Below are 13,077 nucleotides of genomic sequence, written 5' to 3'. Positions count from 1 at the left end.
GACCTTCTTTCATAAATCAGATTTCATGAATGATTGATGTGCGTTTATATAAATAAGTTTTATAAATGAGTTTATATTGATTTTATATAAATAAGTTTTTAGAAATGAATTTATTTGAATAAGTTTCTTTATTTGATCTTGAGTAAGTTTTATTACGGTTCTGAACTTGATCAGTACAGTAACAGTTTTATAAATATGTGCTGCTTATTTAAAAGTCATAAAAACAGAGTTTGAGGTTGAAATCAGATGAGACAGCAGCACAATTTGAGATTTCAGTTTTAATCGGATTTTCTAAAGGAATCTATTTTAAACCCACCTTGTACCCATTTTCTTTATGGTGATTACCCAGAGTCGGACCGATGTCTACGGACATACAGTCTGATTATAGTTCAGTCAGTGCACTTGACTTTGCCTCACGAGTTTCGGGGACGCTTGGACCGTGAGTGCCAGGATTTGCGGCTCGGCAGACTTGGTGTCCCGAGACCTGCCAGATTGCGGCTCGGCTGACTCTGTGTCCCCGAGACCTGCCAGGATTGCGGATCAGGCTGACTACGGTCCCCTGCATCCTGCCAGAGCTCCTCGAGCTGACTTGGTGTCCTCGAGGAATCTGCCGGCAGATCAGGCTGATCATAGTCCCCTGATTCTGCCAGTTTGCGGCTCGGGGAGACTGCGTGGCGCCCGAGACCTGCCAGGGGAATTGACGGATATGACAGGGGTACAAATAGGTGGTATTTTTCAAGGATTTTAAGCTCTTTTATTCAGTTATGGTTTTCAGCTATTTCAAACCAGTTTCTTTGATATTTGCGCATTTTATATCTTCATATAATTGTTCAGTTTTACGAAGCTACATGCATACGATTATATATATTCGGATGAATACCTTATATTAAACACAGGTGAACTTTAGCCTTACTTATCAAGTTATTTTTACTATGGGGGTTATTATGATTTTTAACTGTTTTCATAAATCTTATATTTGGTCCACTCACATTTTCAACCTGTTTTTCGCCCCCAGGCCATAGAAATATGCGGGATCCACCACCGAGCCATTCAAATCCTCCGCATCACCACGTAAGGTAAAGTTTTGTAGTTGAAACCCTGAAACTTAGAAAATGCTCTGATATATATAGTTGAAGTTGGAAAACTGGAGGGGAGATCTGTTATTTGGAATATTCTGGCAGTTGGTGTGAATTTATGGGTTGTTTAACAGGTGAAAATTTTTGGGATTAGTCAAAATACAGGGGAGATTCTGCCGAAATTTCGGCAGAAGTCTAAGGGAAGTTAAAAAGAATTTGAGACAAGAAGAGTAAAAAGGTCATTTGTGCCCGACATTGCCAGGTGTCGGACACGCACAGGACTTGGCTCGAATTCCAAAGTGGAAATTGGGTCGGGTCCTGTCAGGGTACTTCCTTATTTACATTGTAAACTTAAGTAAATGGAGTAATATAAAAATAAATTAAAGTAAAAGAACAAAGACATTTACTTAAATGTTGAAAATGAAAATAAGGTATAGAGAGAAAAAAAAAAAAATTAGCCTTGCCCTCGGGCCAGCACTCGGGCCAGTCTTGCCCTCGGGCCAGCCCAGTCTGCTGGGTCCCACCATTTGCCCGGGCTGGATTTTGTTGCTGGAAACCACTTTTTTGCCCAAACCCCCCCAGCCCGAGTCCAGCCTTAGCTGCTGGAAATGCTCTAAGTGAAAAGACTAGGTCTCACTTATTTGCTTCTTTCGATGTCAATTAAAGGGTATTTTCAAACAATTGGTGTCTTCCCGCCCAAACTTGGAGAAAATGTGTCATAGTTTTTTAACAAAAGTACTTGCGGAAGACACTAATTGCCCGAAAATACCCTTCAATTGATATCGAAACGACACAGATGACAGGACCCAACCAAAATTTCATTTTGAAATTCGAGCCGAACCTTGTGCGTGTCCGATACCTGGCAGGTGCCGAGCACACTTGACCAACGAATAGTCAACTTTTAAACTATTAAAATATTCCCAATGTAAAATTGTCTTTTACTTGAATAAATTAATAATTAAATCTTAATTTATGATCGGGTTATTACTTGTAACGACAAATATGCATTAATTGAGGCTTTGCCAACCAAAGTTTGTCAAATATCAATCTAAAAAAAGTCTTTAAGTATAAATTATGCCCTTTTTTTCAATCAAATTAGTTTAATAACATAATTAAAGTCTAAGGTTTGATTTTTTAAAACATGTACTATACCGTATTTTTTAGAAGTAAAAGAAATATATATATATATATATTTACTTATATAATACAAGTATTACACGCGAATTTCTAACTAGGTTCTCAATAAGTCCCCCGTTGTGTTGTTTTTTTTTTTTTTTTTTTTTTGAGAACTGTTGACTAAGATAAAATAGTACTCATGTAATTAATTAAGAAGTTCTAGGAGTCAACAACCAAGATTGCAAGTTCACAACTATCGTATTCTTGTTCCAAATGACCAACTTGCCGACTTGTAAGTTGTATTAGCATACGACACTCAAAACAATTAACTAATTTTAGATAGTTTATCTATTTGAAAAGGATATGAACCAGGCGTAGGTGAGCTGGTACAGGTCAGTTTAGTACATTTATAAATTATATAAACCAATTCTTAATCCATTCTTTATGTTTGGAATAAGTCACATATCTTTAGGTTTTTTGTGTAGATTTTTTCTCTCTTTTTGTGAGGATTTTTCACTTTTCCTTTGTGAGAGTTTTATTTGTATTGTTATGCTTGGGTTTTTTTTTTCAAGCTTTATCTCTTTTTAATTATTCTGAGTTTGCAATCTTAGTTTGGATGCCTATGCTAGAATTTCTTCGATCTTGCGTGATTGTTAGTGGAGGGGCACTAAATTGTCTTAATTTCGATGTCAAACTGCTCCATTATTGTAATGGCCCTTTGTGGCTAGTTTGTATTAACCGTTTGTGGTTAGTGGCTTTTTTGACTGAATTATGAATGCAATCCTATAATTTCCCCCAAAAAAAAAAATAAAAAAATTCAATGTGTTACGAAGGAATTCCACTACTAAGTATTGATTTATACTCTCTCTTTACATATTAAATTACATAATTAACAAGATACAATAAGCTATAAATCATAATCATGAACGCCATTAGAGGAAAACCCTAGTGTTAATATCTTAAGCTGATCATCAATGAAGGCAGAGAGATTAGCCACAGCTCTCAAATTAGCCTCATCTCCCATGGTCCTTTCATTTAGCTTCCTCAACCTGTTGCTCATCTCAGCATCCTCCACCACCTTTTTCAATCCTTCCTCCACATCCCTTTGCCCAAACCCAATTAATTTCACCCCAATTCTCCAAACTTTGACAATGTAGGCACAATTTACAAATTGGTCCCCAGCCACTGGATAACACAAAAGGGGTTTTTGGCACTGGATGGCCTCCATTGTTGAGTTCCAGCCACAATGTGTGAGATAAAACCCTACAGCTTTGTGTTGCAAGACCTCCAATTGTGGGGCCCATGAAACAACTTTGCCTTGCCTTGACACTCTCTCTAAGTACCCATTTGGTAGCCCTCCAAGCCATGAAGACCCAAGCACCCAAAGGAATGGCTTCCCCAAAGCTTCAAGTGCCAATGCCAAGCTTCTCACCTTAGCCTCTCCAATGGGGCTTACCCAACTTCCAAAAGATATGTAAATTACACTGTTAGGGTTTTGCTTGTCTAGCCAAGTTAAGCAGCTTGTGTCTTCTTCCCAAAAGCTAGGGTTCTTGATTGTTGTGTGCTTGCTCAGAGGACCAATTGGGAAAACCAGTGGTTGTTGGGCTTGAGTGTTCATCTTGACCAATGGATGATGATCAAGTTGTTGTTCACCATTGGTGCAATATTCATTTGGAAAAGAATTTACAAGGAGCCATGGAAGAGTTTTTGATCGATCCAAGGTTCTTTTCCAAAATTTGAATCTTGCTTTTCTTGAAGCTGGGGTGCCAATCAACCAGGGAAGATCTTCACTAGAGAGCATAGGTTGATTAGGTAAGCATATACCACCGAGTTGCTTTGGAAATCCTGCAAATATAGTAATATCACATAAGTCCGTTATCATATTTACTGAACACATTATTTTATGGTCCGACTCGTATAGATAAATTATGGATGTAATTAATAATGGCATAAGTGAATCTGACTTCTAATCTAATCATACTAATTAACAATTCACATATGTGATTCTGTTAATTAAAGTCATGATTTTGTTAGCCTTTATACTAATCAAGTTTAATTAACAATAACAAAGTTAATTAGCTTACTTTAATGTATGGCACGTGCCTGGTTACTTAAAACTACAATAATGTCATGCCCAACTAAGTAATGAAGTTTTCATGCCTGGATCAGTAATGCATTCAAGTCCCATCCCCATCTCATGTGAACTTCCATTGACAAATTGATATTTTTTTTTGTTCACCGCAGTCAACCAAACTACAATACTAGAACTCATGAGACATTTTCTGCTATAAAAAATATGATCTAGTGGAAATTTTATATACTAAACTCACAATATATAAAATATTAAGTCTATTAACAAAAATTTTGTCAATAATTTACAGCTTTAATTACAACATTATGGGAAGACTAGGTATCATTTTGGTCCTCAACATCACTTGTCCAAACTTGCTTACTTCAATATATATATATGGCATGTATGTTTATGTGACACAAATAAAAATATTATTTTTCTTAGAAAAATGCGAAACTTGAAGACATTGATCAAAGACATCAAAAGGGGATGTAGATGTGGGTTATATGAGAGTTAGTCAGGGCAGTGTTCCCATCACACCCAAATCCGAATACCTTTTTCGTAAATTAGAATTGTTTAAACTATAGTTTGTATCGAAAGGAAGAAAAAAACACCAAAAATGAGAAAGTAAAAAGGCAAACGATCACTCAAGATGATATCATGCACACTAAATATTAATATATCAGCAAAAACTAACCTGTATCAGAAATGAGACCTGTCCTGACAATGTCTGGTATGGCAGTGATCAAGCGATATGTGGCAAGCATCGCAGGCCAAAACCCAGCAGAGGGTACACCACAGCGATTGGCTACATCTATGGCCCACGAAGCCAACAAATCAGCAACTATACAAACCACTTGATCACCATCCTGATGATCAAGTTGATGAACAAGGCTCTCCAGATGGCCTGGCATGGTGTTCTCCATGGCTTTCTCAATGGCAAAGAAGTCCCTTGGGGCGTCCTTGTCCAGTCCATCTGGGATTGGTATGCACAAAATCTTGTCGTTTTGTTCAACCTTTGGGACAATCTGGTTGTGAATGTGGTCTGGTGTGACCAGCACTGGCTTGAAGCCATGGCTGAGGAAGGCTGAGGCTAATTTAAGCATGGGAGTGACATGTCCTTGTGCTGGATAGGGAACCAAGATGATGATGGAATTGGACCTCTTTATGCACTTCATGTTTCCCATCTCTCTCTCTCCCTCTCTCTCTCCTCTCTCTCTCTTAAGCTTAAATGTTATTGAAGTGATGATCTCAGAGTCTAAACCAAGGCAATATTTATAGAGAGGGGAGATAGGGGAGGATGAGTCAACTAGGCATGTGCTTCATGATGTGTACAGTTATAATTTATAAGCCTACCTCATGTTCACTCCTTTTGGAACAAAGAAAATTAGTACAGTTTAATATAATAGACCTTTCTCTCCTTTGAATTTAGTTTTCAAAATAATGTTTAATTAAGTTTTTTTTTTTTCTTGTTTAAAAAATGTACACTTTAGTAGGATCGAAGTCATGCTTTCACTAAAATAAATTATGCATATTGATCACTAGCTACCTCCTACAAGTTTAATTAATAGGAACAAACATATATTTGACAAGAAAGCTAAAATAATAACTTATAAGCAGCCTAAGTTCAAATTAACATTTAAATGTAACTTATTTATTATTAAAAGAAGATATAATGAGTTGTCTTCTATAAACTTTAGCTGCATTTGGTTCATGGGAAATGGGGCTTGGAATGATTTCTCATGTTTGGTAAGTCCAGGAGGCAGGGGATTTATGTTTGCCTGGCACTTGAGAAAAAATGGGAGAAAATGGAACCCTCCACCCCCTTTGGACTTCATTTTCCCGGAAAACTAAGGGCATCATTAAATATATCTTTTTTATGACCATTTTGTCCTTATTAACAATTTAGAATTACAATATAGAATTAAATGTATTCTTTTTTTAGTTCATATATCTTTTCTTTTTATCAATATTTAGTTCGTATTTCTAACATATAATGAATGAAAAATTAAACAAAGTTTGTTTTACATTCCAGCACAAACCAAACATGGAAAATGAAATAAAGTGATATTTTCCTGGTTATTTTCCCAACATTACCAAACATGGGAAATGAATTTTGCTTTTCTCATCCCTCGAGAAATAACATGGGAAATGATTTCCCATCAAATTCTATCCATGAACCAAACGGAGCCTAAATATATTGGAAAGTCAAGAAACTCGTTCAAATGTAAAAACAAATTGTGGTTTTTTTTTCTTCTTCTAATTACAAAGTATCTAATTGCAATTATATAAAAAATCAAGTCTTCTTTCAATATTAAAATCCTAATGAAATACCAATTTGCAGTTAAGTCTTCTTTGTTCATCTTTTGTATTGCTCTATCATTCCTACTTTTAGTTAGGTGGATGCGAACTCCTCTTAAGCATGCATTCATTGTCCAATGGAGCTCAAGTTAGGCTTAGGACCACCCACAACACAACCATATATATTTTGATCTTGTCATGGTAGTGTTTTTCAACACGTGCGTAAATTTCGATGCACAATAACTATAAAAAAAAATTTCTTTAAAAACCATTGATTTTGGAAAATCTTTTGACCACTTTTTGTACTCAAAACTGGAAGCTGCGGCAATCAAGCTTGCCGACTTGAGTGGTGGAAAGTGAAGTGTAAAACGCATGAAACTCAAGCAAAACGCCAATTTTAGTGCGCCACATACAACTCCATCTCCATGTGGAACGCCAGCGTGCTTCTTAATGAAAGCATAACGTAATTTCTGTTAAGGAGAAGGCTCTAAGCCTCCACCCACCAAACTATATACAACGAGTAATAAAAGAGTGAGCATGAAACGAATTGTAATTTAGATGTCACGATAGCAAATTATAATTAGATTGATTTAATTGATACGTATATGAAAGTGTGTTGATTTAAATCCAAATCCACTTTAAATTTTATGATATATCATTTAGGAATCAAATTTGGTGTTCTTAGAGCATCTGCAGGAGAGTCTCCAAATTTTAGCCAAATTCTAGCTAAAATAGCTAGAAAGCTATTATAGCAAACCACTTAAAAGGTGTTTCCTACAGCAATGTTCTCTATTTTGGCTAATCTAAAATATTTTATTATTATTTTCTCTTTCTCTTTCTTCTTCTTTCTCTTGCAAATCCAATATATTTATTAAAAAGAGTAGAACCTAACCCGACCAACCTCCCAAATGTCTCTATATCTCTCTCTCCCTTTTTCTCTCTCCTCCTAGTCAAATTCTCTCTCCTCCTCTCTACTTGTAGAGTAGTGGTGTGCACGGTTCGGGTTGGACCGATTTTTGTCTCAAATTAGAACCGATTTGGTACTATTCATCCGATTTGGTCCGGTTTGATTTTAATAAAAAAATTCAAAAACTGTCCGGTTCAAGTTGAACCGGTTCTGCTCTGCTTCCGATTCCAGTTCGGTTTTGAACCGGATTATAAAATTTATTTTTTTAAAATTGTTTTTTAATACAATTCTCAACAGAAATATTATTATTTTACTTGAAAATTAACAAATTATTCAATTTCATATGAAAATAAATATTAAAGTTAGAAAAAAGAGATATTTTGAAATTGAACTTGGATAAATATTAGTTTTTTTTTTGTCAAATTAAAAATATAGAATCAAATATTAATATATATTTTTTAAAAAAAATTTTAATTTGACCAGTTCGGTTCGGCCTGGTTCGATTTTTGAAGACATGGAACTGGATCCAAAACCGGTCCATACCGGTCCGGTTCGATTTTTGACTAGTTGTTGACTTTTTGGTCAACTCGATTTTTTTCCGGTTTGGTTCGGCTCGAATTTCCAATTCGCCGGTTTGAGTGCCCACCCTTAATGTAGAGAGCCAAAAGTTGGTTCTCCACAATAGAGAGCCAAAAGTTGGTTCTCCACAATAGAGAGCCAAGTAGAGAGTCTAGTAGAGAAGGATTTTCCTTCTTTTTAGCCAAAGTAGCTTGGAATGAGAGGATAGAGAGTTTGTTGGAGATGCTCTTAGTATTAGGCTTACCTGAAGCACACTTTTCTCGTTTTCAGGGAAGAAGGGAAAGAGACATAAAGAAGGAGGCATTAAACTTGGGGCAAAATGCCAATAGTACCATGCGGTCCATCCGCCATACTATTACATTTAAGCAGTCCCGATCTCTTGGACCACAGGAGTCCAAGAGATTGTGGTCACCCACCGTTGGATATTAATCAAATGGTTCAAAATGATATATATAAATGCAATATGACATAAATGATTATTACCCGATTCAAGTCAACCGTTGAATTTACATCCAACGGTGAGTGACCATAAATCTCTTAGACTACAGGGGTCCAAGAGATCAGGACTGTACATTTAAGATGTCTTTTTTGTCTCCACCACAAAGAAGATGAAAAATAAACGTGTTTATCATGGAAGGCATGGCAACGTACGTAATGTTGGCAAAGAAGTTGTAGCTGACTGTGGGTTGTACCTCAAACCCTACCCACCCACCAAGAAGAATAGCACGAGAAGTCTCTTGCATAAAAGTGTATCTGGGGATACAATTGGCATGTGACTTGTAAACCTCAACCTTAATTAGTTCAAATCAAATTAATTATTAATTTACCAATAGGATTGTATTTTTGGCAACGAATGCAAAAGGCAAAGGGGAAAAGTGCATCTTTTGCTGCAAACTTACAGTTAGAGCCTCAGAGATAGGTCCTTTTATCATCTTCTATTTTTTTTTTTTTAATCTCAAGCTATAATTCATAAGCCAAATTTTATTTGAAGAAGATGATGTTGGTTAGCTCATATCAGTTAATCATGATAGTGTGTCTGTCGAGTTCGATTCCCATATCTTGTAGTTTAGAGTAATCTAAAATATTTTAGACTATCATTTATATAAAAAAGAAGTTTATTTGAAGTGTTTAAAAGCTTCACAATTTCGGTTCAAGCCAATAACCAAAACAGCCTAGGAAACTTGTTGCTGTTTTAATCTTGTCCAAGGCAAAGATCTCTTACATGCACTATGAAAGTAAAACCCACAATGGCAATGTCGCTACTTTTCTTGTATACGTATGAAAACTATTCTAAACTACTCAAAATTACAACAACAAAAATTTACTCTAGGTGCAAGAAAACGAACACACTACCATAGCCGGCCGATTTAGAATTATTTTATAATGAAGGTGGCCCTTACGCGAGTCTCACCCAAAAACAATATATAAGACCCTCACTATAGAATCCTTGGACCGATGTTATTGATATCTACCCACAATTACACTGGGCAGGACTCCGGGCCATGAGAGCTCTTATAGAGCCACAGTTTGGTAATTTGGTACAGCCGAAGAGAGGCCTTAAGAGTTGCATATGAGGCCCAACTGTTGACCTATTTGCAGCAGGCCCAATTATCTACATGGTTTAAGAATTGAGACACATGTCGTATTGTGATGAAGCCTTGTTATTCTAACACAAAATAATCCAAACGACCAAACGACAGAAAGCAATCGTTTGTTTTAAGGTGGGAACAGAAACAGAAAGAATTGGATAAGAAGAAGACCAACCGACAAGCAAAGCAGATCAACAACTACTTTAATCATACAGCAACCATTGCGTCCTAAGTAAAAATAGGTTTACAATAAATAATATTTCTATTTCAATTCAATTGATTCCTTGATGGCCTTGAGTTCTTGACCTATTTGCCTTCCTATTCTTCATTTCTTAACGTTGAATGGAAACACTAGAAGGTCGTTCCATCTCTGTATTGAAAAGGAAAGAATTTAATTATGCGATAATACCTGCCCCACTCTCGCCTGTGAGGACGAATATTGATGAGTTTTCAGTATGTGAATATTAATACAAGTCCATTTGGGTATCTGTCTAGCCTTGTTCTTAAGTAACAGGTGATTACCGGTGTCTAGTTGCTTGAGAGGAGGGATTCGGTTCAGAGATATTTTTGGCCTTTGTTCACTACTCTTCTCAACATTTGATATATGTCCATAATCATTATTATGATTATATAAATCAAAGTAAAAAATTAACAATAATTATGCCTAAACAAATGTTAAGTATAAAAAAAAATGGTGTCTTGAGTTAAAGTAATGAGTAAGGATATTTCTTACCAAAAATAACTGTGTTATCTCATTATTTGTCAGCAACACTGACAGATTTTGACAGAAGACTATTAAAATGAAAAAATTAATTGAATGACTAAAATGACACTCAAATCACTCAGACAAAAATTCATGGGCAATTTCAATTAAAAACCAATAAAACAAGTAAGGATTTTTTTTTTTTTTTGGGGGTCTGATTTTTTATATGAGTCACATAAGGTTGAAATATTGAACCAAAATTACGTGTCAAGATCTTGTATTATAAGAATTAACAAACAACACACGCCACCATTTCGACTTGATTAAATATCATCACCATTAATTATGTAAAATAAATTAGAGATATGCCTTTTTGCAGCCTTGGTCGTATTTAATTAGTATAAATGTGGATTTGCCTTGTGTTAATCGGCTTTGATATTCTGCCCCACGCGGTTTAGCCGCCCGCGTATGAGCCACCACCTTCTAAGAAATAACCACTCCAATTCTTCGCCATTCTCATCTGCGTCTGCTTCTCCTCTCTACTATAAATATCTTCATCTCTCATCTCTAAACCAGTAACTCAAAACCTTCCAAGTATTTCTCATTCTAAACCCCAACCCAACATCTCATATTCTTTTGAATTTCACAGCCTTTCTTCAAAGATGAGTTCAACAAATTCCACAGGTACTGAATTTCTGCACTTCAATTACTAGTTTTTAGCAACTTGGTACTCTCAAAACACTTTGAAAATTCATTTGTTTGGTCTTTTTTGTTGCTGGGTTGCTTAAAGTTCTGAACTTTTGTTCAACAATATAGAAAAAAGATGTCTTTGAATATGGTTATTGACAATTGTTTGATGAATTTCATGTAGCAGCAGCATACCCTGCCCAAGCTCCCAACTCTGCCCAGCAATATCAGGTGCAAGCTCCACCTCCTGCAGGCTACCCAACAAGAGATGTGCCCCAGAACTCTGTTCCTGTAGAAACCAAGTCAAAGGGTGATGGCTTCTGGAAAGGCTGCTGTGCTGCCTTGTGTTGCTGTTGTGTGTTGGATGCTTGCTTTTGATTGAAACAAGTCCACCCAATAATCTCAGTATCTCTGATCATCGTCTTTTATATTTATAGAATTCATAGTTGATTTTTAGTTTTTTATGTGATATTGAAGAAGAGACCATGTAGATTGGATACAGTTCCGGATTGTCCAACTCTCATCATCTTTGTATAATAATTGTTATTCATTTCAGATATCCGGCTTTTTTTTTTCTTTTTTTTTTTGTGTGTTCTTCTTCTTTGTAGTGGTGGTGGATTAGTTTCTTTGTATATGGTCAGATTTAATCCCTTAATAATACAGAATCGTGCTCTTTTTCTGTTTTAGTTTAAAGCTTTTTGTCAATGTTCAAACATTAGGTGAGAGTTGTTGGTGATCAATTGGATATGAAGATCATACGAGTAAACATAAAGCAATCAAACCAGAGTGTTTGACAAACTTGTCATTGATATTTTTGAAACCCATGCTTTGAGCATGAGGTATATCTGGTCCCATTGCCCACTCTCTTTTATATGCTTTGTACAAATTCCGTTTAAATAAAATTATCAATATTGTTGACGTCAAAAATTAGGTGAACGAGATAAGGCCACGAAACACACAAATAAATCCTGTAAATATATCGTGATGCACCCAAATGGATACGTCTACGTTGAGTTGTATGGTTATCTTCACTATAATTGTTGTATGGTTGTTTTCACTATAATAGACGATTGTCACATTGTACGCATGCTTGAGAGCCTTTGAGAAAGTAAAATGAGAGTGCATGACAAACTAGGTTACAAATGAAGGGAGTTCCCTTAGATAAGCAAGGCTTGGGCCACGACTCTGCTTGGCCCACCTCCACCCTCAACGGTCGACTGAATTATAGTTATATTTTTTGTTTGAATAAAATTGGTTATAGAAAAAATCTTGGTGCTACCCATTGCTTCCACTTGATATGAAAGATAAATCGTGGATCAACTAAGCCGACTCAGAAACTTGTTTAAGAATAAATAAAGAGAAATTTCACATTTAAATACATGGTAGATGGAGTAGAGAAAAATATTGTTGTCCAAAATTGCATTAAAAATGAAAGGAAAAACAAAGTAAATTTAGGTTTTAGCTACAAAAAAACTTTTACTTCTGAAAAAAGCCAAAACTTTTTCAAAAAAGACAGAAAAACCTCTCAAATTTCAAACAAAAGACATGCAAATATAAAGGATTCCTTAGGAAATCCAAAAATAAAAAAGGGCAATTTTGTCCATTTTGGTTTCTTTTAAAAAAATTCTCTCTCATTTGGCCTTTTTCAAAGTCTCCCGAAAAACAAATGGTCAACAGTTGACTTTTTCTCGAGTCATGTATATTGAAAGATGATCAGTCAATAATTTATTCAACTAATCCATCAATCAATGCTTCTATTAACCCTAGTCTCTAGTCAATGAAAAGTTTTATCCAACCCCTTTTTTAAAAGAAATAAAAAGTGTTAAACCACAAGGCGTGGTGCGGTTTGCAAACTGCCACCTTCAGTTGGCGAACTACTTGCCACTTTCAATTGGCTAGCTACCTGCCACCTTCAACTCTGCCCAGCAATATCATGTGCAAGCTCCTCCACCTCCTGCAGGCTACCCAACAAGAGATGAGCCTCAGAACTCTGTTCCTGTAGAAACCAAGTCAAAGGGTGATGGCTTCTGGAAGGGCTGCTGTGCTGC

At 35.9% G+C, this 13,077-nt stretch overlaps 1 protein-coding gene and 1 long non-coding RNA gene across 2 annotated transcripts; one reads left to right on the top strand and one right to left on the bottom strand.

The window, feature by feature from the left end:
• Positions 1–3,099: 3,099 nt before the first annotated feature.
• LOC117622943 (UDP-glycosyltransferase 82A1-like) lies at positions 3,100–5,489 on the bottom strand. The gene is made up of 2 exons (XM_034353762.1): positions 4,961–5,489; positions 3,100–4,037 (listed from the first exon to the last, which is right to left on the bottom strand). The coding sequence occupies exons 1-2, from the start codon at positions 5,448–5,450 to the stop codon at positions 3,100–3,102; spliced, it is 1,428 nt and encodes a 475-aa protein (XP_034209653.1). The 5' UTR covers positions 5,451–5,489.
• A 5,305-nt stretch (positions 5,490–10,794) lies between these two features.
• LOC117623456 lies at positions 10,795–11,715 on the top strand. The gene is made up of 2 exons (XR_004585130.1): positions 10,795–11,026; positions 11,217–11,715. It is a non-coding gene; the product is annotated as an uncharacterized LOC117623456 (long non-coding RNA).
• The last annotated feature ends 1,362 nt before the right edge of the window (positions 11,716–13,077 follow it).

The sequence above is a fragment of the Prunus dulcis genome, chromosome 3 (genome assembly GCF_902201215.1).
Source record: "Prunus dulcis chromosome 3, ALMONDv2, whole genome shotgun sequence".
Lineage (NCBI taxonomy): Eukaryota > Viridiplantae > Streptophyta > Magnoliopsida > Rosales > Rosaceae > Prunus > Prunus dulcis.
Note: the sequence above shows the minus strand (reverse complement) of the source record. Positions and strands in the feature narration are given on the sequence as shown.